At 40.0% G+C, this 27,173-nt stretch overlaps 1 protein-coding gene across 1 annotated transcript; it reads left to right on the top strand.

Annotated features, from left to right (window-relative positions):
* Positions 1-4,038: 4,038 nt before the first annotated feature.
* LOC114411123 lies at positions 4,039-4,680 on the top strand. Its single transcript, XM_028374879.1, has one exon. It carries the CDS (start codon positions 4,039-4,041, stop codon positions 4,678-4,680), a length of 642 nt encoding a protein of 213 aa, XP_028230680.1.
* The last annotated feature ends 22,493 nt before the right edge of the window (positions 4,681-27,173 follow it).

Here is a 27,173-nt window from a genome sequence, read left to right as displayed (position 1 = left end):
ATTAAATTTTGGACCTTCCTAAGGGGGAGGTGAGCATTTGCTTGCTACACCTCATTGTCACATCATATAGTCACACTTTGTGCATGTCCTTCATGCTTTACATGCCTCATGACACCTAAGCACACTTAGTGGAGAATCTTGCACTTGTTCTAGGATTAGTGGGCTGAACCATAGCTAAAATTCACTAATCATAATTAGTGAAATTTTGGCTCCAAATTTGGCTCCATAAATTCAAATTCAAATTCAAGTGAAATTTGAATAGAAATTCAAATTTCCCTCCAATTTGGTGTGACACTTAGGCTATAAATAGAGGCCTTGTGTGTGCATTTTTTCAACTTTGATCATTTGAGAATTACTCTTCCAAGTTCAGACCTCATATGAGGCATAAAATTTTGTGTTCCTTCTTTCCTTCTCCCTCCACTCATCTTCTCCTACCTTCAAGCTCTTATCCATGGCTTCCTATGGTGGTGAGCTTGTTCTTGACTCATCTTCTCCATGAAGTGGCATCTCCAATCATCTTTCTTCCTTCTCCATTCCGCTGCCATTAAATTTCAAGAAGCGAAAAACTTCATTGATGAAGAAGATCCATGGCTTACAAGCTGTATGTTAGTCGTCTTTTACGACTAACTTTTGTATAGAAAAGTTTTCAAAAATGTATATATTTCTCCCAAATTATGGTTCTTATTGGTAGGATTGTGAATATTTCTTGTTTATTTTTTATATTTGCTCAGTAGAAGCTTTCCATATGAATTTAATGTAAATTTCACTTCAATTTCAGGTAAAAAGGAGAAAAATTTGAAGGTGCAAAAGTTGCTATCTCGCTAAGCCTGGACCGTGCGCTTAGCGAGACTCAACCGCTAAGCGAGGCATCAGCTGCTTAGTGAGTGAGATGAATATTGAAGAGAATTTGCCATGTCATCATGTGCTCAGCGCGTCATCAGCTCGTTCAGCGAGAAGATTGTTTCTTCTGCGCTTAACGCGAGAATGGCGCTAAGCCAAATTTCACTTACGCGCGCTAAGCGTGCCTTCATGGAAAAAAAAAACCCTTTTTAAGCCTGAATTGCAAAGAAAAAGAGAGAGAGGTCTGAATAGACTGCATGAGCCTAGTGCTGAATGAATAACAGAGGAAAAGCTGAGCAAGGAAGAAAAAGGCCCTAACTTTTAGGTAGATTTTAGGTTTAGGAGTGATTCTTAGGTTCCTAGAGGTGGAGGAGACATCCCCACTGCTATGTAATCTGGTATTTTCTCTGAACCCCTTCTCTTATTTGTGAAAGGTACTCCCTTCTAATGGAGGGCTAGAATCCTTTGTTGGGAAATTCCGCTGAGTGCGGATGTAAATATTATTACTATCTATTTGAAGTTGTTTTTATGTGTTCAATGCTTCTATTTGTGCTTATGTTATGCAAGCTTGTGGCTTGATCACCCATTTGTGTGTAAGGTTAGGAGCTTTAGCATTGAAAAATGTACTGCATCCTTAGAACTGGATAGGGTAGGGCTAGGTTATTGAACTGCCAGACACAGAGTGCGGTAATTTAATGTTGTTCAGTTAGGCTAAGTTCAACAAGAGACGTATGAGAATGAAGTTTAATTTGAATTAGGCCAACCTCGCAAGACATCGGTTTTTGGTATTTTTGCCTTCATCATAAAACACAGAAATAATTTCAAGTAGAGAAAAACCCTAATTGCATCAAGTATCTTAGTAGAAGGACCCAACACTTTTACATATCTGTTTTCACACTCACTTGCTCACAATTACTGCTTTTACTTAGAATAGAATTACTTTTGTTCTTACCTCATGATAATCAATTCTTTATGCAAATGCCTATTTACTGAATGATGCTTTGCCAAGTAAAACAAGTTCCCTGAGTTCAATACTCGGTTCACACCATTTTAATTATTTACTTGACGACCCGATGCACTTGCCGGTTAGATTTCACATCCACAATAACAAGTAGTACCAGGATGTGAACAAGTATTTTGGCAGCGTTGCCGGGGAACTTCTCTTTATTTGGGAAAGTTTAGTTCAGTTTGTAGGTGTTTATTCCTTATTCTTTGATTTGTTGTTTAGTTTTTGTGAATATTTGTTTACTGCAGAATTTATTTTTCTTCGGAATTGGTTAACTGCTATTTGTGCTTAGTTGTGTATGCATAGAAAATCCTATGCAGGTAATTTGGTAGACTTGGAAATCAAAGCAACTTGTAGAAGAAACAGGGCAGAAAAGTGTAGAATTTTTTTGCAGGATATAGAAGCAGCAACAATTCTTGAAGAACCTCAGTCTTCCGAGTCATCTTCTAGTTTTCCAAAAACAAGGGAATCAGATACAACATTGCTTGAAGCCAACACAATGGCTGATGAGCAACCTAGACGAGTAACCCTTGAAGACTTTTCAAGTACAAGTGTGCCGCAATTTTTCACTAGTATTGCGCGGCCGGAGGTTCAAGCTCAGAATATCACATATCCACATTCTTTGATTCAGCTTATACAAGGAAATCAATTTCATGGCTTGCCCAATGAAGATCCTTATGCACATCTAGCAACTTACATTGAAATTTGTAACACAGTAAGAATTGCTGGAGTGCCAGAAGATGTTGTTAGGCTCAGCTTATTTTCATTCTCACTATCTGGAGAAGCCAAGAGGTGGCTGCATTCATTCAAAGGTAATAGCTTGAGGACTTGGGATGAAGTTGTGGAAAAGTTTCTGAAGAAATATTTCCCAGTTGAAAGGCTGCCATCTCTTCCTTTCACCAATTCCCAGATGAATCTTTGAGTGAAGCACTAGAAAGATTCTGTAGCTTGCTGTGGAAAACTCCTACTCATGGATTCTCTGAGCCCATACAGCAGAATATTTTCGTTTACGAGTTGAGGACACAATCTAAGCAGCTCTTAGATGCTTCTGTAGGGGTAAAATAAAGCTTAAGACTCCTAAAGAAGCCATGAAACTAATTGAGAATATGGCAGCTAGTGATCACACTATCTTGCGTGATAGAACACACTATCCCACCAAGAAGAGTTTATTAGAGCTGTCATCACAAGATGCTCTATTGGCACAAAATAAGTTATTGTCCAAGCAACTAGAAACTTTAACAGAAACACTGAGTAAGTTGCCAACTCAATTACATGTTAGTCAACCTTCACCTTCTTCTGTTTTGCAGGTTGCACACTCTGTGGTAGAGCTCATGAATCAGGCTTTTGTATGCCCACTAAAGAATCAACACATGAAGTTAATTATATGGGGAACCAGCCAAGGTAGAATTTTAATGCAGGAGGATTTTCTGGATTCCAACAGTGCCAGTATTACCACCAGCAGCAAAATCAGTGGAGGACTCACCCTGGTAATCAATTCAACAAAGACCAGGGTGGACCAAATAGGTCGCCACAACAAGGGCCTAACCTCTATGAGAGGACAACAAAGCTGGAGGAGACTCTTGCTCAATTCATGCAGGTTTCAATGTTAAATCACAAGAGTACTGAGTCGACCATTAAAAATTTGGAGATGCCGTAGGATAGTTAGCTAAACAAATAGTTGACAACTCTTCCTCAAAATTTGGAGCAAACACAAAAAACAATCAAAAGGAAAAGTGTAAAGCTGTGATGACCCATGGAAAAATGGCAACCATGGTTGAAGAAGAGAAGGATGAGAAGATAGTGGATGGAGATAAACAACAGCTGGTAACTGAACCAACATCTAAACTGGAGGACAATTTTTGTTGTGAACTTGAGGAGATAAAAGATGAAGAGGATGACCAGGAGAAGGAGAATATAATAAGCAAGAATGAGAATGAAATAAATGATGAGAAAAAGAAAGAAAAAGAGAAAAAAAGAGGAAGAAGAAAAAGAAAATAATGAAAAAATTGAAAAAAATGAAAAAAAAAAAAGATGAAAAGAAAAAGAATAAGAGTGAGTAGTCCAGAGAAAAGAAGAAAGAGGTAGCTCAATCTGAGGGGAAAGAAGCGTCATATCCATTGGTACCTTCTAGGAAGGACAAAGAAAGACATCTTGCACGTTTTCTTAACATTTTCAAGAAGCTAGAGATCACCATGCCCTTTGGAGAGGCCTTACAACAAATGCCACTTTACTCTAAATTTCTGAAGGATATACTAACCCGAAAGAGCAAGTATATCCATAGTGACACAATTGTAGTGGAAGGAAACTGTAGTGTTGTGATTCAACACATCCTTCCACCCAAGCACAAAGATCCATGCAGTGTCACTATACCTTGCTCAATCGGTGTAGTCTCAGTTGGTAAGGCTCTTATTGATTTAGGAGCCAACATAAATTTGATGTCGCTCTCTATATGTCGGAGGATGGGAGAGGTAGAGATAATGCTAACCAGAATGACTCTGCAGTTACCTGATCGCTCCATCACCAGACCATATGGAGTGATAGAAGACGTTTTGGTCAAAGTAAAGCACTTCACTTTCCCTGCCAACTTTGTGGTCATGGACATTGAGGAAGATGTTGATATCCCATTGATTTTGGGACGTCCATTCATGCTGACCGCAAGCTGTATGGTGGATATGGGAAGAAGAAAGTTGGAAATGGGCATCGAAGATCAAAAGATCAGTTTCGATCTATTTGATGAAGAAAAACAACTTTTGGACCAAAATGTCTGCTTGCAGGTGAATGAGTTTAAGCAAAAGGTTCTGAAGGTAGGAACCAAATTTGATCCAGACCCTTGAGGTATCATGCGTCAGGCTAATGACATTAAAAGAGCGCTTCCTAGGAGGCAACCCAGTCCTTTTGAATTATGTTTTCATTGCATTTTTTTAGAGTTGGTTTATTTGAGGTTGCATGAAATCATTTTAAGCATATTTGGTATTGCATAAAAGGGGGTTGAACAGCTTCTTTGAAGCAGTGGACGAAAAAAAAATTAACTCAGAAAAATTTTCAGCAATCCACTCGCTAAGTGCACATCTCACGCTAAGCGGATTTTCCTTCTTGTGTTAAGCGAGCTCTTGCTTGTGCTAAGCACCTTGACCCCTGATCATCAGCTATTGTGGTCTTGCTAAGCGTGTTCTTCACGCTAAGCCCAAAGATTTCTCTGGATGTTTATTCTTTCGAATTGGGCTAAGCACGCGGACTCGCTAAGCACAAAAACTTCTCTGGATTTTAATTCTTTTGAATTGCGCTAAGCGAGCCACACACGCGAAGCGCAGACCACTACTTCATTTAAGGAGCATGTTATTCGCTAAGTGCAGCCACTTCCCGCTAAGCATGAGTTGCAAGCCAATCAGAGCTGCAGAACTCGCTAAGCGCAACTCTTTGCGCTAAGCCCAAAATCTTCTCTGGAAAAATTTGAATTTTTGCATTGGACTAAATGAGTTTGCTTGCTAAGCGCATGTGTTTGGAAACTTAAACGCCATGTATGCTCGCTTAGCGAATTCATGCGCTAAGCAAGGCATTCGAAACCGCCAAAAATAAGGCATAACTGCCTTTGGCAGTTACATTTTCATTTGTGCTTTTAAACTGCATTTTGGCATTTCGTTGGTGCTTCTTCTCTGCAGTGTGCTCTACTCCTTGCTTCCTTCTTTGCATCCAATTTCAGCGATCCAAGTAAGCTTCCTTTAACCTTTTTTTTAATTTTTGTTTTAAACCTTAGGTTAGTTAACTACTTTAAAGCTTTGATTTTCGTTTTGATTGCATGATGTTAGGTTAGTTGTTTGTTAGAATAGTGTTAGGGGTTTTGATTTGCATACAATCTATGCCATTTTGCCATGTTTTGGATAGGATTTGGTGGTCTAGTAGAGGCCTAAGTTGAGGGGGCTGAAAAAGCCCCATTTTTTTTGGAAATGGCGATGAACGCACTAAGCGTGTCTTGCTACGCTAAGCGAGTTCATCACTTTTTGATGAATATATGGATATCCAGATGAACTCGCTAAGTTGGCCCTGTTCTGCTAAGCGAGTTCACCTTTTATGATGAATGATTGAATGTTTATGATCTCGCTAAGCGCGACTGTGTGCAAAGCGAGTAATGAGTTTCAGACACTTAGAAAAATTTTCATTGCTTTCATGTTTGTGGCTAAGCGAGCATGCTCGCTAAGCCACTCAGCCTTGTTGGCTGAATAAGCCTGGGCTAAGCGAGCTTGCCCGCTAAGCCCAAGGCACTTGTGATTTTCTTTATATTTTGCCATGCTCTAAGTGTTAGTCGATGAATACGACTAACTTTTGTGTATAAAACCAGTGTAAATTGTATCAAACTCATCCAATTTATGGTTATTTTGTAGTGTTATAATTATTTTTTGTTAAAGATAGGTAATAAATATTTCGTACTCCCATTTTGTGTGTTTAATAACCATCTCCTCTCAATTTCAGGTTAATTAGGCAAGTTTGTGAAGTGTTGATTTTCATCCGCTCGCTAAGCCAATCTTCTGGCTTAGCGAGCCATCCGCTGAGCGCAACACTCCTCGGCTGAGAGCGAGGAAGAATCTAGAAGAAGGATGAGTTGTGCATTTGCACTAAGCGAAGGGTCATCCCTCTAAGCGCACTGCTTCAGTCCATCCGCTGAGCGAGAAAAGCACGCGCTAAGCTGAAATCCACTAATGCGCGTTGAGCGGTCCATAGTTGCGCTAAGCGTGCTAGCACAAACAAAGCCACCTATTTAAGCCTAAAATCAGATTTTGGAAGGGAGTTTGGGCAATTCTCGAAGCTTTTGCATGTTTAGAGATTTCTAGAGAGTTTTGAGAGCTTTTGTTGTGAGAAGACTGGCAGAGAACTGAGTGAGAAGAGGAAGCCATCCTGAGAGCATGAGATGAGTCTGTGAGTGATTGTGAGGTTCTAGAGGTGGAGGAGACATCCCCAATACTTGTATTTCTTCAATCCTTCATTTTTCTCTTCTCTTTGTTGTAAAGGAAGCTTCCCAGATATGGAGAGTTAAATCCTCTATTGGTTCTTCCTTGTAGGTACTTGATGTAAATACTTGTATATCTATTTAATGATGTTTTATGTGTTCTCTGTGCTATCAGTACATTATTTCAGTGTGCTTTTGCCTTGATCACGTAGATGCATGCTTTGTTAGGATCATTCAACAGTGGAAACTGGTCTGATTCTTAGAACTTGATAGGACAGGGCTAGTTTATTGTATTATCATGAGGGATCGAGGTACGGTAACCTAGTTGTTTGTATGTTTGTCTTAATGCGGTTCTGGTCGAGTTTAGTCCAACAAGAGGAATCTGAGGATGATGCTTGATCAGGATTAGGCTAGACTATCATAAGGAATCGGGGTTTATCATTTCAGGAGACACCATAGAACACATGAGCATTGTTAAGTAGAGAATATTCTTTTAACATCAGGCACCTAATAGGAAGACCAACGTGTTGTCTACTTGTCTTTACAGATCATTACTCACATGATTTTCCTTTTAATAGTTAGTTTACATACCTATGCATATTTGACACATCTTTTTTCATACTAGACACCTATTCACTGAATATAGCTTTACCAAGTAACACAAGTTCCCCAAGAGTTTGATACTCGGTTCTTACTGTTTTATACTACTTGTGCGATCCGGTGCACTTGCCAGGTTCAAACAAGTTTTTGGCACCGTTGCCAGGGAACTTCTTTCTATTTGGAAAGTTAGTTCAGTCCTAGGTGTCTATTCTTTTTTCTTTGATAAACTGTGAATATTTACTTTCTATTCATATTTGTTTTCCTCTTGAATTGGATAACCGTTGTTTTTGTTAGTGTTTTGTATGTATAGAATCTCCTACAGGTAGCCTAGTTATTCCGAAGAAATACAATCTCCTACCGCCGTGTCATGAAGATTGTTATCTCTATTCCACTAATAAATTGTGATTTTGCTGGAGGAGAACATTATCAGGACAGTTGTTATTTCTATTCTATAAATAAATCCGACTGGAGATAGGAGTCGACCATGTACAATTATCATGAGAAAGGAAGAGCTCCTGATCTTGAAAGTGTATTGGCAGACTTCATGACATATCAAGCTGGCTCTAAAGGTGATGGCTATTCAATGCAACAGCAGGAAACTCAGTTTGAAAAAGACTATTCTTTTGCAGATTATCAATGAGAGTCAGAATGGCAACCTTATTATCACAATGAAGCAGAAGGGTTGTCTAATCTAGATGACCTGTTAATGCAATTCAAGGGTACAGTAGATTCAATGCAACAAGCATTTAATAGAGCTGAGACTTAGATTGGTAAGTTGGTGGATGACATGATTAAAATTGTGGTCAGAAGAGAAGAAAAGTATGCAGAGATTGAAACACATCAAGAAAGCATTCTTCAAGTTAACACAATACATCATCAATTGATCACTAAAGAAGAAAAGGATGAAGTCTCCATTATTCCAGAATATCCCTGCATAGCAACTACTGGATATGTTGTAGGCAAAGATAAAGGTCGGTTGGAACTCAATGTAGAGGATCAGAAAATCTCCTTTGACCTCTTTGAAGCAATGAAGCACCTAGATATAAGTGATGCCTATTTTGAAGAAGAAGAAGAGGTGGAGCAGGAGATAGCATTATCAGCTTCAACCATGGTACTGCAGTTCCCTTTGGAAAAAGAACCTAATTATGTGACAGACTGCCTAGTTTGTGATGAAGAGCTTGATGATCCAAAAGACAACTCTGTTGGTCATGTGGTTCTTGAAGAATTAGAAAAAATTAGACCAACAGAAAAGCCTAAAGCAGAATTGAAGATCCTTCCAGTGCATTTAAAGTATGTAATCTTGGAGGATAATGAGACTAAACCCGTTATAATTAGCAGCTCCTTGTAGAAGAAAGAAGAGGATCAACTGGTACAGATTTTAAAAAGTCGTAAAGCTGTTATTGGTTGGCACATCTCTGATTTGAAAGGAATCAATCCATCATATTGTATGCACAACATCAATTTGGAAGCTGATTACAAGCCTGTGAGACAACCTCAGAGAAGATTGAATCCTATTATGAAAGAAGAAGAAAAGAAGTGCTCAAGTTGCTAGAGGCAGGGCTCATCTATCCAATTTCGAACAGTTCATGGGTTAGTCCTATTCAAGTTGTCACGAAAAAAGAAGTTGTGAAAGTGGTCAAGAATGATAGAGAAGAGCTGATTCCTACAAGAATAGTCGCCGGATGGAGAATATGTATTGATTACAGGAAGCTCAATGAAGCCACAAGGAAAGACCATTACCCGCTTCCCTTCATGAACCAAATGCTTGAGAGACTTGCAGGGCAATCTTTCTACTGTTTCTTGGACGGATACTCGAGCTACAATCAGATTGCGGTAGATCCTCAGGACCAAGAAAAGATAGCTTTCACATGCCCATTCGGTGTATTTGCTTATCGCCACATGTCGTTTGGTTTATGTAATGCCCCAGCCACTTTCCAGAGATGTATGATGGCAGTTTTTGCTGACATGGTAGAGAAATGTATTGAAGTCTTTATGGATTATTTCCCGGTCTTTGGTGCATCTTTTGGAAATTGTCTAGAAAATTTAGAGAAAGTGTTACAGCACTGTGAAGAATCTAATTTGGTGCTCAACTAGGAGAAATCTCACTTTATGGTTCAAGAAGGTATTGTGCTGGGACACAAGATTTCTAAAAGAGGAATTGAGTTGGATAAAGCAAAACTAGATGTTATTGATAAACTTCCACCTCCAGTTAATGTGAAAGGAATACGGAGTTTTTTAGGTCATGCTGGATTTTATCGGCGATTCATTAAAGACTTCTCCAAAATTGCTAAACCCCTAAGTAATCTGCTGAACAAGGATGTTGTGTTTGTGTTTAATGAAGAATGTTTAGAAGCCTTTAACACTCTCAAAGCCAAGTGGGTCTCTACTCCCATGATTACATCACCAGACTGGGGACAAGAGTTTGAATTGATGTGTGATGCAAGTGATTATGCAGTAGGTGCTGTGCTGGGGCAGCGGAAGGGCAGAATTTTTCATACCATCTATTATGCAAGCAAAGTTTTGAATGATGCTCAGATTAACTATGCCACCACTAAGAAATAATTGCTGGCAATCGTTTATGCACTTGAGAAATTTTGATCTTATCTAGTGGGATCAAAGATAATGATTTACACTAATCACGCAACAATTAAATATTTGTTGCGCAAAGCTGACTCCAAGCCATGATTGATCAGATGGATACTGTTGCTTCAAGAATTTGATTTAGTCATCAAGGACAAGAAAGGTTCTGAAAATGTGGTAGCAGACCACTTATCCAGATTAGTGAATGAAGAGGTCACTTTAAAGGAGGCTGAAATAAAAGATAAATTTCCTGATGAATCTTTGTTTTTTATTGTAGGGAGACCCTGGTTTGCTGATATGGCTAATTTCAAGGCAGCAGGTGTCATTCCCAAGGACCTCAATTGGCAGCAGAGAAAGAAATTTTTTCATGATGCCCGACAATATATTTGGGATGATCCACACTTGTTCAAAGTAGGTGCAAATAATCTTCTTCGAAGATGTGTGAAAAGTGAGGAGGCCAAGGGCATATTGGGGCATTGTCACAATTCACCATGTGGCGGGTATTATGGCGGAGACAAAACAACAGCTAAGGTTTTACAGTCAGGATTTTTCTGGCCAACACTCTTTAAAGATGCCCATCACCATGTCTTAAAGTGTGACCAATGTCAAAGAATGGGGGGAATTTCCCGAAGGAATGGGATGCCTCTGCAAAACATTATGGAAGTTGAAGTTTTTGATTGTTGGGGTATTGATTTCATGGGTCCATTTCCTTCATTTGCAGGAAATGAATACATTTTGGTAGTTGTTGATTATGTGTCTAAATGGGTGGAAGCTATGGCCACTTCAAGAAATGATGCTAAGACTGTGGTGAAGTTTATCAAGAAGAATATTTTTGCTCGATTTGGGGTACCTCAAATCTTAATCAGTGATGGTGGTTCGCATTTTTGTAATACTCAACTTCAAAAGGTGTTGAGTCAATATCATGTAAATCATAGAGTGGCATCCCCCTGCCACCCTCAAACTAATGGGCAAGTCAAAGTATCCAACAGAGAATTAAAGAAAATACTAGAGAAAACAGTAGCGTCAACCAGAAAAGATTGGTCATCCAAATTGGAAGATGCACTGTGGGCTTACAGAACTGCATACAAAACTCCAATTGGTCTGTCTCCTTTTCAACTGGTGTATGGAAAATCATGTTATTTACCAGTTGAAATGGAACACAAGGCATATTGGGCTCTGAAACTTTTGAACTTTGATAAGAAGGCATCCAGGGAGCACAGAAAGATCCATTTGTTGGAGCTGGAAAAAATACGATTAATAGCTTATGAATCTTTAAGACTTTACAAAGAAAAAGTCATGACCTATCATGACAAAAAACTATTGAAGACTTCAAACCGGGACAATAGGTACTGCTTTTTAATTCAAGATTGAAATTATTTCCCGGTAAGCTGAAATCCAAATGGTCTGGACCCTTTGTTATCAAGAAAGTTTCGATCTTACGGTGCAATAGAGCTATATGACCCACAATCTCAGAATCCTGACAGAACATGGGTAGTAAATGGCTAGAGGTTGAAAATGTACCATGGTGAAGAATTTACACGGGCACACAGCACAGTACATTTGATCACCCATTAAGGTAAAAGTGTCAATCTAGTGACGTTAAAGAAGCGCTTACTGGGAGGCAACCCAGTTCTAATTTATGTTAGTTTGTTTTATTTTATGCATTGTATCATGTGGAACTTGCTTCATAATCATTACATTGGGATATATCAACTTGTTTTTAAATGATAGATATAAGGGTTTCAAACTTCTTGAGAAAAGGACAGAGTTATAACTTTAAAAAAAATTTCTGAAAAGCAGTCCTTTCGCTAAGCGCAAGCCTTGCGCTAAGCGCATCTTTGGTCATGAACTAAGCCAAGAGTCTCTAGCGCTTAGCGCTCAACCCTTGCATCTCATGTTGATTTGGTCTGCTAAGCTGGCCAAGGCTGAGCTAAGCCCATTTCAATTCAATCTGAATTAGGTTAAGCGATGGCCTACTCGCTAAGTGTTCGCTTCCAGCAAGTGCACCGGATCGCGCAAGTAGTATAAAACGGTAAGAACCGAGTATCTAACTCTCGGGGAACTTGTGTTACTTGGTAAAGCTATTTCAGTAAACAGGTGTCTAGTGTGAAAAGAGATGTATTTATATGAACATATGTGTAAACTAACTATTAAAAAGGGAAAATCACGTGAGAAATGATGCGTGAAGACAAGAAGGTGACACGTTGGTCTTCCTAGTAGGTTCCCGATGCTCAAAGGATATTCTCTATTTAACAATGCTTATGTGTTCTATGATGTCTCCTGAAATGCTAAACTTCGATTCCTCATGATAGTCTAGGCTAATCCATGTAGAAGCAAATGACTTTGATGTTTTGATGATGATCATGATGATTTGATGCAAAGGATGCAAATGCGCTTTTCAAGTTTAAATTCAGGACAATGATTCAAGAATACAAGACACAAACATCAAGATGATCTCTAGTACATTAGGAAGGAAATTCCTAATTGATATAGAAAAAGGTTTGGCCAAGTAATTTATGTTAAAAAGTGTTTTTCAAGAGATTTACTCTCTGGTAATCGATTACTAGAGGTTGTAATCGATTACCAGTGGCAAAAAATGTTTACAATAGCTATTAAAAATTTGAATTCAAATTTTAGACTGTGTAATCGATTACACAATATTGGTAATCGATTACCAGCAGTTAATAAACGTTTTAATTCAAATTTTAAAACCTATAATCGATTACACAAATCCTGTAATCGATTACCAGAGGAGATTTTCAGAAAATAACTTCCAAGAGTCACATCTATTCAAATGGTTTATGAATGGCCATCAAAGGTCTATTTATATGTGACTTGGAAACACGAATAGTGAGAGATTTTTCATTGCCCAAAAAGTTTTATCCTCTCAAAAGATTAAGAGAGCTTTTCTGAATTGAAATGTCTTATCCTCTCAAAGATTCCTTGGTCAAACACTTGCATATTCAATAAGGAATTGTGATTGATCTTCATTGTACAATCTATCTCTTTCAAGAGAGATTTCTTCTTCTCTTCTTCTTACTTCTGAAAAGGGATTAAGAGATCGAGGGTCTCTTGTTGTAAAGGATTCCTGAACACAAGGGAAGGGTTGTCCCTGTGTGGTTCAGACTTTGAAAAAGGAGTTTTACAAAGAGAATGGAAAATCTCAAGTGGGTTGCTTGAGGACTGGACGTAGGCACGGGAAGTGGCCGAACCAGTATAAATCAAGTTTGCATTTCTCTCTTCCCTTAAACTTCTTTTATTTATTGTTATTTATCTTTGGCTTGAAAGAAGTTTATTTTGAATTGTCTTTTGAGTAATTCATGTTAAGGGTGCATTGTTAATCTAAAAAGAGAGAGTGAAATTTTAATTGGGGAATATTTCTTGTTATCTTAATTCAACCACCCTTCTTAAGATAATTGAGGCCATTTGTCTAACAATCCTGATCAAGCATCATTCGCAGATTCCTCTTGTTGGACTAAACTCAACCATGACCGTATTCAGACAAACATACAACAACTAGGTTACCGTACCCCGATTCCTCGTGAAAATACGACGAACTAGCCTCGTCCTATCAAGTTCTAAGAATCAAACCATTTTCCACTGTTGAATGATCCTAAGGACGCATGCATCTACGTGATCAAGGTAAAGGCATGGTAGAATGAAGTTCTTATAGCACAGTGAACACAAAAAACATCATTAAATAGATAAAAAAAATATTTACATCAAGTACCTAGAAGGAAGATCCAACAAAGGATTTAGCTTTCCATAACTGGGAAGCTTCCTTTACAACAAAGAAAAGAGAAAGATGAAAGATTGCAGAAATACAAGTGGTGGGGATGTCTCCTCCACCTCTAGGACCTCTCAATCACTCACAAACTCAGCTCATGCTCTCAGGACGGCTTCCTTTTCCAGCTCTGGTCTCTGCAAATCTTCACACAACAAAATCTCTCAAACTCTCTGGAATTTGGACCTCTCTTTCTAGAACTGAAGACATGCAAGAGATCCTCAAGAAAAATGGCCAAACTCCCCCTCTAAATATGATTTTAGGCTTAAATAGGTGGCTTTGTTCGTGCTCGTGCGGTTAGTGCAACTCTGATCCGCTTAGCGCACATTAGTGAATATCGGCTTAGCACGTGCTTTTCTCGCTTAGCGAATGGACTGAAGCAGTGCGCTTAGCGGGATGACCCTTCACTTAGCGAAGATGCACAACTCATCCTTCTTCCAGATTCTTCCTCGCGCTCAGCCGAGGAGGGTTGCGCTCAGCAGATGGCTCGCTAAGCCAACATATTGGCATAGCGAGAAGGTGAAAATTAACACTTCACAAACTTGCCTAATTAACCTAAAATTGAGAGAAAATGATTATTAAACACACAAAATAGAATTACTAAGTATTTATTACCTATCTTTAACTAAAAGAACTTATAACACTACAAAATAACCATAAATTGGAGGAGTTTGATACAATTTACACAAGTTTTAAACATAAAAGTTAGTCATACTCACCGACTAACACTAAGCATATTGTATTCTCTGGCTAAGCGCGAGACGTTGCCGCTAAGCCCATTTTGATGCGGCCTAAATTGGGGTTCATTGAGCTAAGCGCTACTCATGCCAACTAAGTCCAATTCCTTGCGGCCAAAGCAGCGCTAAGCGATCCGTCAACCGCTAAGCGCCTACCCCTCTGTAATCAAGATACATTATTTTAGCTAAGCTGGCCCAGAACCAGGCTTAGCGAGAGTTGCAGGTATTTTGATCTGCAGAACTCGCTAAGCGGCCCATCTGCGTGCTAAGCCTAGCCCTTTGTGTGTTAAAAAAAATCAGATTTTGAATTTCAAACTTGGGCTAAGCGCGAAGTTCGGCTAAGCGATCCACTTTGAGAAACCAAATGTCTCTCTGGCTCGCTTAGCGCTACGGTTCGCTTAGCGAGAAGGTTGAAAATTGCTTAAGTGAGTGTAATGTCAGTTACACTTACATTTGCCCATAATTCGCTTTCTTCTACATCTTCACGCATTTCCTGCATTTTCACTTTCTTCGGCATCTTCACGCATCACCAGCTAACAAGGATCCAAGTAAGTTCCCTATTTCTTTTTTTTTCTCTTCTATTTCGTTGAACCTTAGGTTAGAAAACCTGAGATTTAGCTTTTGATTCTTAGGGTTTGAATGTTTTGAGAAGTAGTTAAAGATTAGGACTTTATATATGATTGTGTTGTGTAGATAGTTTTGACTGGTTTGCATGTTTGATATGTCTTGTAGAGGCTCAAAAATGGAAGAAAACGAACTGCGTTTTCTGCATTTTTTCTGGAAAACGCGATGAATTCGCTAAGCGAGCATGTTGAGCTAAGCGAGTTCATCAATATTCATTGAATATATACATTTTCGGAAGAACTCACTAAGCGCACCTACCGCGCTAAGCGAGTTCATCTTTTGAGGATGAACACTCATCCTCTTGTTGAAATGCCTATGGCTAAGCGAGGCTGATTCGCTAAGCCCAGGTAACATAGAAAATTTTGTGTTTTTGTTGAAAGCCGCACGCTAAGCCCAGCCTATCTGGGCTAAGTGCAAATCTTTGCGGCAGCTATTGCGCTGAGCCTAGCCTCTCTCGGCTAAGCCCATTTCATTGCGGCAACCATTTGGCTAAGCGAGCCTTGCTTGCTAAGCCCCCAGACTTAGTGAATTTTCTGAATTTCATGGTGCCGCTAAGCGTAACCCTGCTGAGCTTAGCGCACATCTATTGTGGCAATCATTAGGCTTAGCGGGCAAATGCCAGCTAAGCCGATTATGCAGAAGCAGAATTGTCTGCAACATTCGCTAAGTGGTAGTGTGTATATTGTGAAGGCAAGCTAAGCGGACCATGTCTTGCGAAGCCGCCAATGCCTTTTTTAGTTTTATTTTTCAATTTTTGAATTTGAATAACTTGTGTCCTGATTAACTGTTTGGTCCCTTTATTTACAGATGACCTCTAGGAAACGCCAGAGTATCAGTTCAAGACCCACAACTCAATATTATACAAGGAGATTTCATTCCTTAGATGCATGGAACCGGTACACGGATAATGTATTGGGGAGAAACATCTTGCCAGAGAGGAAGGTGGAGCTCTACCACATTGAGTTTGATGATTTTAAGACTAAGTAGGAGAGGCGTAATCTCCATAAATGCCTCACCAATTTGGTTGATGGGAGCATAGATGTGGCTTTGGTGAAAGAGTTCTATGCAAACCTATACAACTCTAAGGGTCCTTCACCAAAGCAAGCCAGGGTCAGAGGCCATCTAGTGAAGATCAACGCCGATAGCCTCAACACATTCCTAGAGACACCTGTGGTGTTGGCAGAGGGTGAGACTTTGCCCACATACTCCAGATACTACAGGCTGCCTTCAGATCCTAGGGAGATTGAGGTTGCCTTATGCATACCAGGCCGAGGGTTCATCTTGAACACTAAGGGCCATCCTGGGAGGATCCCGAGGAAGGACTTAACAACTTTAGCCCAGGTGTGGAGTGTTCTCTCATACTCTAACCTAGCCCCCACATCGCACACCTCTGACCTAACAGTGGACAAAGCTAGGCTGATCTTTGGCCTAGTCTCTCGCATAGACATGAACATAGGAGCTCTCATTTCTGGCCAAATGACTTCTATAGCCTAGTCTAACTCTTCTAGACTTGGGTTTCTTGCTCTGATCACCGCCCTATGTCGAGCCAGAAGGGTTGTCTCTAACAGCCTCACTTTTGAGTGACTGAGCCCGGTCATTAACTTGGCCTACATCAGGAAGAACTGTTGTAGTCCTAATGATCTGACAGTTGCTATCTGAGGGGCTAGGAGGGCGAGGGCGAGGCCAACTGATCTCCCTTCCATATTTGTAGCTCCTACTCTAGCATCCACTTCAGCTACCCCTTCAGTCCTAACTCAAATTGATTCTCAGTGCTTTGAAGCCATGCTTCAGAGCATTCATCAAGGACAGATCATTTTACTTCAGAGTTTATAGGTGGTGGCACCTCCAGGATCCATTCCTTCCATTGAGCAGTTTCTGGAGAGGGTAGCCTGGCCTGGGGCCCAACCTTCTCTTCATAGGGAAGATGAAGGTGCAGGATGCTTCCTCTAGGACCACCATTCTAGAGCCATTTACTTTTCAACAGGATGCAGGTGAAGAGCAGGTTAGACCAGAGACTGTTGCTACTCCAAAGAGATCACTTGAGGGCACATCAGAGCCTCCTACTCCAGTAGCAGACCTCTCCTCACCACAACCTACAGCTGACCCTTCCACTCTTGTACTTGACATACTAGAGGACCAGACCACACCAGTCCTGACACTGAACACCTCTCCTCCAACTACTCCAGTACTTTACTTGACAGATGAGGAGGATGCTCAGACATAGGATACACAGGACCTATCTCAGGGATTTTAAATTCCTGAGGATTTTGCTTTTTGGATATTTTTTTATATAATTATTATATTTCAGTTCAGTGTCTTAGTTATTTTGGTTAATGTTTATATACACTGTTGTTTTTGTTTGTGGATAGCTAGTATGCTTGTTTTGAAGCATATGGAATAGTTTAACTTGACTTGGATGATTATGTAGTAAAACATTTTTATCTTTTTGTGAAAATTGGTGTTATGAATTGATTTTGGATGGAATGCATGATTGTGATGGAGTTTGTGTTTCTTTTCATAAGTTTGAGCAAGTATGTATGTTTGTCAAAGAAAGAACAAGAATGTGAACTTGCAATTAGAATTGTTAGTCAATAGACAGGTTGATTGAGAAAGAAAAGCTTGAACCATAACCGGTGAGCGCGTGATCTTAAATTGTGAGTAAACGACTAGCTTTGAGTAATAGTCTTTGTGATGTGTCATTATTTTCTCTTATTTCTTAACCCTTTTTGTCACCATTTTAATTACTTATTAGCCTTAATTGTCAAATTAATTATACAGTTTTATCATTTGGGCCTACTGGACTAATTTTGTGTTTTTAATTTAATTTCAGAAGAATTATAAGCAATTGGGCTTGAATCCGGAATTGGGCTTGGACTTGGACTTGAAGACAATTTTATTTTATCAAACCTTATCTTATCCAGATTTTATCTCATCTACATATTATTTCATCCAATCTTATCTTATCTTATCTAGATTTTATTTCATCTAGATTTTATTTTATCAAATCTTATCTTATCTTGTCCAGATTTTATTTTATTTATGGGCTTGGACTTAAAACAGATTTGTAAGCTTTGGGGTTGAGAACCTATATAACAGCACCAAAGTTTTATTTTTAGGAGTTTTTTTTTTCGTTTGGATAGGAGAATAATTTTAGGTTTTGCAATTCCAGTTTTTACTGTTCATGCATACTATTCACGTAGCAATAAAATTCGTTTTCTGCTTCAATCTGCAATTTCATTTTCTACTGATTAATGGAAGGCTAAGTCTCCAGCGTTGTTTTCTCTAGAGGATCAAGCACAGCTCTCTTTGAGGTTTTATTATTACCATTTAATTTTGATCAGTTTTTCCTCTTCACCAATTACTCTGTATTTGTTGCTATTAATCCATGCATGCTTAGTGATTGATTAATTGTCTCTGCACTTAATTTATGTTTATGCTTAATAATAAGTTTCGTTCATGATTAATTGGTGTATGTGTTGCTTAATCACATAATGACAGCCTTATGTTAGATTTCGCTTAGTAATTTAATTTAGGGTTGGATTAAGTGGTTGAACTGATAAAGGATAAATTCTCGTAACCTAGGATAACAGACTTGCTTGTGAATCAAGGGGAAACAACGTGTTTTAATTCTATTATTTTCTAATTAAAATTTTCTCTCTGTTTAAATTACAAAAACAAACCCCCCCACCCCAATTCGTTACTATTTTATTACTATCTGTTATGAACGTTTGGTTGACCATTGCTCGTTGGGAGACGACCTAGGATCACTTCCTAGATACTGCATTTTTAATATTTATTTGATTTGGGTATGTCATACCCTAATTTCGTCCGGGGATTATTACTTGATGACATGCAACCTTTGGTTAGCCGCTTTGAGATACTTGGCATCCTTTGTTGTACAATAAATAAAGTCCCGAGACGTGTCAGGAATCAAAAGGAAGCAGGCTTGCGCGATCCGTGAAATTCCGTAATGTGGCGGAAATTGAAAAGAGGTGTTTTTGCGCAATCCGTGAGTTTCCGTAACTTCTTCGAAAGCTAAAAAAGAGTAAATACATAATCCGTAAGGATTCGTAACCTTGCGGAAGGAAAATAAGTATCGTTACGAAATTCGTAAAGTTTCGTAACGTTACAGAAAAAGAATTACCAAAAAAAATAGAAGCGGGATGCATTTAGTAAAAAGGGGGTACGAATAGCAATCTGGCCCACTTGGGCCTTCCAGATCCTTCCTCCAGAAGGCTGTTGCTTCTAGAGGAAGCAACCTTGCTCGCCTGGGCGAGCTGGGTGGCAAGCTCCTCCCCTATTTTGCTATAAATAGGGGGAGGAGTGAAGAAGAAAAGGGTTCAGCCTTCTTGGCATTTCGTATTCTCTTAAATTTGCTGAGGAAAATTGTTTCCGTGAAGAAAATCCAAGTCGAGGCGCTTCCGTAACGTTTCCGTGAGTAATTACGCGAAGATTCTCGATCGTTCTTCAAATATTCATCGTTCGTTCTTCGTTTTCTTCAGTCTTCAACGGGTAAGTACTTCAAACTGAGCTTTTCAATTCATTCTATGTACCCGTGGTGGTCCACATTTTGTTTCATGTATTTTTATTCTCGTTTTCATTTGCTTTTTATACCCCCTTTTGACGTGCTTAAGCCATTTATTTAAGTCACTTCTCGCCTAATCTAAAAATAAAATAAATTTCCACCGATCGTTTGAATTGTAGTATTCGTTAATTTCTGTTAAAATGAATTCCGACCGTTCGGTCGTGCCGTAACCACGTTGGAAATAAAAAAAGAGGTAAAATAATAATATAATAATCAAAAAAATATCTTTTAGTAAAATGAAGCACAAAAATCAATTGGACGTTTTCTCTTTGGGATTTCTCATTCTTAATTGAATTGACTAATAACTAAAGTGAAACTAAGGCTAAAATCAATTCGCCAAGTCAAGCTCGTCCACCAAAAATCACTAAAAAAGGGATTTGAAAGTTTTATCTCAGCGTTTTCTTACCAAGTTAAATGGATCATTTTTAAAGGCCCAACACCTTTAAGTGATCACCTTTCAAGTAAAAGAATCGCTTGATTCACCTATAAGGAAAAACTACGTAGGTCTGATTTCCTCTTCGATGGAGGGTACGTAGGAGCAAGAGCCCCGCTTTTGTCGACCTCAAAAAATAAAAAGAAATAAAAGTTAAGATAACACAATTCCACAATTCTAAAAAATAGGCTATTGTCCTTTGAGACAAACGTGAGAGGTGCTAATACCTTCCTCAAACGTAAATACAACTCCCGAACTTAGAATTTTCATTTTGACCGGTTTCCTTCGGTTTTTCCGATGTTTTCCACAAATAAACATTGGTGGCGACTCCGTGCATCTTTCCTCCTTTGGAAAGCGCACCCGTGAGCCTCGCCCTCGCTCACCCGCGAAGGGCACGTTGCGACAGTTGGCGACTCCACTGGGGACTATTTTTGTGAGTTAGGCCTATTTTAAGGATTTGTGGATTTGTGAAACTTTTTGTGTGCATTTGTTGAACTGTGTAAAATGTAAATAAATGTTGTCTATTTCGCATTCTTTACACCGCATTCTAAGCACCCACGGGTTTGAGTAAAAAAAAAAGGGCCCTACACCCGGGTTCATGGAAAAATAAGGAGTGGAGGTGAATCTATCATGATGCTAGGTCTCCGACTTGCTTGATAATAGTGAAACCTCGTCTAGAGCTTTCTCTCTTTATAATGTGTTGTCGCTGGTATTCCATACCGCCACAATATTATTATCTTGAGTGATGATACCTCTAGAAAACAGTCGTGTGAGTTATGAATTGTTGGGGAGTAGTTATTAGAGAACCCTAGATACTATCCTATAGGTTCCCAAATAGGGGCATAGAGCAAACACGCTCTGTGCCATTTGTTCTCATGCATTTTTCTGCGAATAGCATGTTTTGCTAGTGATATTTTGTTTCTCTAGAGTGATACATCACTTTTAATACACACGTTGAGGTGCCATAATGCCTAAAACGTAGTATTAAAAAGATGGATCTTGTTGGTCTCGTATATGTAAATTACCCATTTGTTGTGTTTTCTTTCCGTTTCATGCATGCACATCTGCATCATACCATCACACATGCGTTGTATGTGGGTCTCATCTTTTGTCGTGGGAAGTCGGAAGATCCATATCGTCTTCTTAACTGCACACATGGGGCGCTGCGCCCCTAAAGGTGCAAGTAAGGAGAGATGATTTTCTGGGCTCTCGTGTCCGTAAATGCATTCATATCATGCATCGCATAAGCATCTCTTCATGGCATCATAATGAACATATCGTTCCTGCATTTGTCCGTTATCACATTCCCATTTTGCATGAGTCATTGCATCATCATGCATATGCGTTCAACATACTTTTTGTTTTCATGTTTGCTCATGCGTGACCCTTGCGTTTTCCCCTGCAAGACAAAAACAAAAAAGAAAGCGCGAAAATTCACGCTGCATTCTTAGTTGCATATATTCGGTACCATGAGCCAACCATGTTGGGATCATAAACCCATTTCACTTAAAAACAAAATGATTGAACATGGTACCCAATGCATGGTTAACTAAGAAAGGATGTTTCTTTGGGCATCTCGATCTCATAATTACATTTTCCATGCATAGCATGCATATTCCCAAGTCTTTCATCCCTATGAAATGTTGATGAAGTATTGGCGATCAAAATTGCCATTCCCTGGGTTATGGGGTTGAACCAAGCTCGTGCTTTTACAAAAAGGTTCATCGAGTCAAGTTGAAGCATGAAAGTAACCATCTTGCAAAAATTGGGGCAAAAGATGGATCGTGTTACATCATTGCTTCGTCTACTGCCAAACACATTTAGGGTTGTCGATGTCCCTGTTACTTCCAGTTTCACCTTGACGGAGATGTCATGGACCATGTTGAAAATCTAAATTGATTCAACCCCATATCCAGTGTAAAAGTTTGCAATACTTCAACTGTGCATCATTCGCATACATCCATGTTGTTCATTGGTTGCATTGCTCATTACATTCTTTCCTTGAAAAAAAAAAAGGAAAACTTAATCATTGTTATAAAAAAGAAAAAAACACGCTTTACAGCGCCCTTACCGAACCTGTGCTAGAGCTAGAGTAATGGGTAAAGTAGAGGAGGTGCAAGAGCAGGTGAAGGCTGACATGGAGACCATGAAAGAAAAAATGGAGGCCATGATGAGCATGAGGAAGATAATGGAAGCCAATGCGGTTACAATTGCCGCTACCAGCACTGTTGCTAAGGTGAACCCGACGTCCCCATCCGGCATCAATGAATCATCCAACCTCAGATATGGTAGGCAAAGATTTGGGAAGTATGGGCGGCCCCCATGATGTGCAAATTCAAAACGAGCACGCCTTCCCGCCATATGGCTTGCCTCTCAACTATACGCCACCCAATGTGGCGTACACTCCCAATAAGAATGTCAATAACTCCACTCCTATACCCATTGAGAGCCAGCAACCCCAAATTGATCATGCACATGTCTCTTAAACCGTGGGGGAGACACATGAAATTCCCCATCACAATCTAGCCGACTTCGAGCCTTGGCTCGGATATGCCACTGAAGGGCAAGCAATTGGTGGTATACCCCTACAAAACCCTTTGGAGGGCCCTCAGTATCACCCACAACTACACCTCTTGCATTCCACGACAAGTAAAAACCCTCATGCTATGGCAGAAATGGGAAAGCTGGATCATCTAGAGGAAAGGCTCAGGGCCATTGAAGGAGGTGAAGATTATTCTTTTGCTAACCTAGAAGAGTTGTTCCCAATACCCAATATCATCACCCCTCTCAAGTTCAAGGTGCTGGACTTTGACAAGTACAAGGGGATTACTTGCCCCAAGAACCATCTAAAGATGTATTGTCGGAAGATGGGGGCATACGCAAAAGATGAGGAATTGTTGATACATTCCTTCCAAGAAAGTCTTACTGGGGTAGTTGTTACCTGGTACACTAACTTGGAACCTTCCCGAGTCCATTCCTGGGAGGACCTAATGGTTGCCTTCATTAGGCAGTGTCGGTATAATGGCTTCGGATAGGATGCAACTACAAAATATGTGCAAAAAAGGGGGCACGAATCTTTCAAAGAATACGCCCAAAGGTGGAGAACCTGGCAGCTCAAGTGGCACCTCAATGACGAAAAAAACGATGACAATGATAGTAGACACATTACCAGTATTCTACTATGGAAAATGGTGGGCTACGCACCTTCAAAGCTTTGCGGATTTGGTCTTTGCCAGTGAAAGGATCGATGTGGGTCTGAAAAAAGGCAAATTTAGTCATCCTGCTTGGACGAATGAGAAAACTGGGGCAAATGAAGAGGGTGAGGATGAAGGAGAAACCCGTGCTGTGACTGCCATTCCAATACAGCCAAGTTTCCCACCAACCCAACAATGTCATTACTCAGCCAATAACAAACCTTCTCCTTACCCACCGCCCAGTTATCCACAAAGGCCATCCCTAAAATCAACCACAAAGCCTACCTACCGCACTTCCAATGACAAACACCACCTTTAGCGTAAACCAAAACAACAACCAAGAAATGAATTTTGCAGTGAGAAAGCCTTAGAATTCAACCCATTTCTAGTGTCCTATGCTGACTTGCTCCCATATCTACTTGATAATTCAATGGTAGCCATAACCCCAACCAAGGTTCATCAACCTCCATTTCTCCGAGAATACGATTCGAACGCAACGTGTGCTTGTCACGGAGAAGCCCCGGGGCATTCCATTGAGCATTGTAGGGCTCTGAAGCGTAAGGTGCAAGGTCTAATTGATGTGGGCTGGCTGAAATTTGAGGAGAATCACGTGTAAATCCGGACATTGACAAAAGATGCCACACATGGGGCAATTTTGAAATCTGTTGTTAGATGTCTCTAATGACTCATCAGGATTTTCAACTTTCACTGGAAGTGGGTGCAAGCCATTGGTCTGTTTGCTCAAGTGACCTGTGCTCCTGAGTTTGGACTTCCAAGACCATTCAATCAGAGATTACTCGTCTTGCACGTTGGTGGGGCTGCCGTAAAACAACGTGTAAAGTTCAAAACAAATAAGTTTCAAAATAAATAAATAAAAGAAGCATTTGATTGACTGTGTTTTCAAGACGTTCATGTGACCCCATTTTATCATTCCGGAAAGTTTGTTTTTTAGAGAGAAGTGAGTTATCAAGAATAGGATGTTGGATAAATGGCCTTAGTTACCTTAAGAAAAAGGGGGGTTGAATTAAGATACGAAGATTATTCCCCAATTAAACTTTTACTCTCTCTTTTCGGATTAACAATGCACACAGGGACAACCCTTCCCTTGTGTTAAGGAATCCTCTACAACAAGAGACCCACGGTCTCTTAATCCCTTTTCAGAAATAAGAAGAAGAGAAGAAGAAATCTCTCTTAAAAGAGATAGATTGTACAATAAAGATCAATCAAAATTCCTTATTGAATATGCAAGTGGTTGACCAAGGAATCTTTTGAGAGGATAAAACATTTTAGTTCAGAAAAACTCTTAATCTTTTGAGAGGATAAAACTTTTTGGGCAATGAAAACTCTCTTTAAATTCGTTTTTCCAAGTCACATATAAATAGACCTTTGATGGCCATTCATAAAACATTTGATAGATGTGACTCTTGGAAGTTATTTTCTGAAAATCCCCTCTGGTAATCGATTACAAGACTTGTGTAAATGATTACAGGTTTTAAAAATTTAATTAAAACGTTCAATAAGCTGCTGGTAATCGATTACCAGAGAGCAAATCTCAATTTGAAATGATAGAATTCTTTGGTCAAACCTTTTGTTTGTTTTCAATTTGGAAACTTCTTCCTAAAGATTCTAAGAGATCAAACTTGATCATACATCTTGACTTTCTTGGATTCTTGTCTTGAATAAAACTTAGAAGCACTTGATCCTTTAGCATCATCAAGACATCAAAACATCTTGCTTCTACATATGAGTCATTTGACTTAAATCCATCAACTGAAAAATCCTTCAACTATTTCTCATCCATGGAAAATTCTTTTTGCAAGAATCAACTGCTTCTTTCATTCTTCCTTACTACGAGGTTGTGAAAACAAGACAACAATTGGTACCTCTAAGCCCTACACTGGGGCAATGAAAGGCACCATGCATAAACCTCAAACGAACCTAGGGGCAGATTAGAAGTTCTCACCCAATAGGTTCATTGCTACAAGGTCTTGACGAAAGACAACGATTGTACCTCAAAGCCTTACACTGGGGCAATGAAAGGCACCATGTAAAAACCTCAAGCGAACCTAGGGGCAGATTAGAAGTTCTCACCCAATAGGTTCCCAGCTACAAGGTCATGACGAAAGATAACAATTGGTACCTCAAAGCCTTACACAAGGGCAATGAGGGGCATCGTGCATGAGCCTCAAGTGAACATAGGGGCAGATAAAAAGTTCTCACCCGTCGATGTTTTTTAAACAAAAAAAAAGGAGACAAGCCCTGGAATTTCAATAGATTGATTAAACGTCAAACGGCTCAATTCCCGTCACTCCAAAATGGTCAAGTGACTAAATCAAACAGAACATACACTCTGAGGGAGTTCCCGGAGAGATTCGCAAAAGATAGGATAGGGTTGCATGAATTATCACCTTTTTCAAAAGGGCAGTCAATCTGTGTTTTCCAAAAAGATTAAATCAAAATCAAAATCATGAAATAGGGAAAGAATGTCATGAACATTGTACAACTTTCCATTCCATTGCATTGTTTCATGTGCGGTCAGCATTACCAAATTTCACAACAAAGGTTGCATGTGTCTGCATCCCTAAAAATCATGTTAACTGCATAGATTTCCTACATCTCGTGTCCAATCTTTTTGGATGACCTGGCCTCTTGATGAGTCGATCTCTTGCTTTCTCATAAAGGTGGACCCTTGGGTACTAGTACCTATCACCTTTAGAGGACTATATGTCCTCGCCTGCAGAGGGCTGCACGCCCTCGCCTTTAGAGGGCTACGCGTCCTCATTTTCAGTGTGCTCCATATCCACACCTTAAGAGAATATAAGGTCCTTTGCCCTTAGATGCTTAATCGAGACTTGTGCTCCCGGTTAAGGGGCCAGTAGTTTCCTTTTATCAGTTCCTGGGCCACCCCCTGATATTAGAGGGCGACCAACTGTGCGAGCACATCCAAAGAGGGAGGCTATCACGCATCTACTATGCATACCGGGGCAAGATTTCACCCGTGCCGCTACAAAAAGATGAGTGTGGATCATGCGCACCAACATGACCACTTATACATGGATATGGATGACGTTGCTATTTAGTAACATTCTGCCCGACGACCACAATGCCAATCTCCCCCCGCAGATGTATCGGTTGGTTTGTGCCGTCATGACATAGGTAAGTATGCACATGGTTCAATTGATTTCTGATGTCATCTATTGTTTGCAGGGATCGCGCCCACAAGACGCCCAGTGGGCCCGAAGAAGTCCAACAGGGCCCTGGGGTTTCCAACTCTGGTTACGGGCCTCTGTCAGTCCTACAGGGTGCCCGTTCCCCTAGCGAGGTCATGCCATCGTGACATAGGTAAGTATACAGATGGTTCAACTGATTTCTGATACCATCTATTGTTTGCAGGAATCGCACCCATAAAGACACCCAGTGGACCCGGAGAAGTCCAACAGGGCCCTGGGGTTTCCAGCTCTGGTTACGGGCCTCTGTAGTCCTACAGGGTGCCCGTTCCCCCCGGCAAGGTCACGTCATCATGACATAGGTAAGTATGCACCTCGCTCAACTGATTTTCACAGGCAGACGCACCGCCATCACCTCTAGAGTTCACCTCAGCTCATCCACAAAAAGGTTAGAGCGTTGCTTACGGCCCATGGCCGACCAATAGGCGACCAAGTCCAGAGCCAAAAGTAAGCAAAGTACTAGGTCCGTGACCGACAAGCCATCAAGCATCCAGCTCAAGACGTTAAAGAAGCGCTACTAGGAGGCAACCTAGTACCTTTTAAATCTCTTCTTGTTATTTGATCACTTTTGTTTCTCAAGTCATAGTAGGACACACCAAGTTGCTCATGATCCTAGGAATT

The sequence above is a fragment of the Glycine soja genome, chromosome 5 (assembly GCF_004193775.1).
Source record: "Glycine soja cultivar W05 chromosome 5, ASM419377v2, whole genome shotgun sequence".
Taxonomy (NCBI): Eukaryota; Viridiplantae; Streptophyta; class Magnoliopsida; order Fabales; family Fabaceae; genus Glycine; species Glycine soja.
Note: the sequence above shows the minus strand (reverse complement) of the source record. Positions and strands in the feature narration are given on the sequence as shown.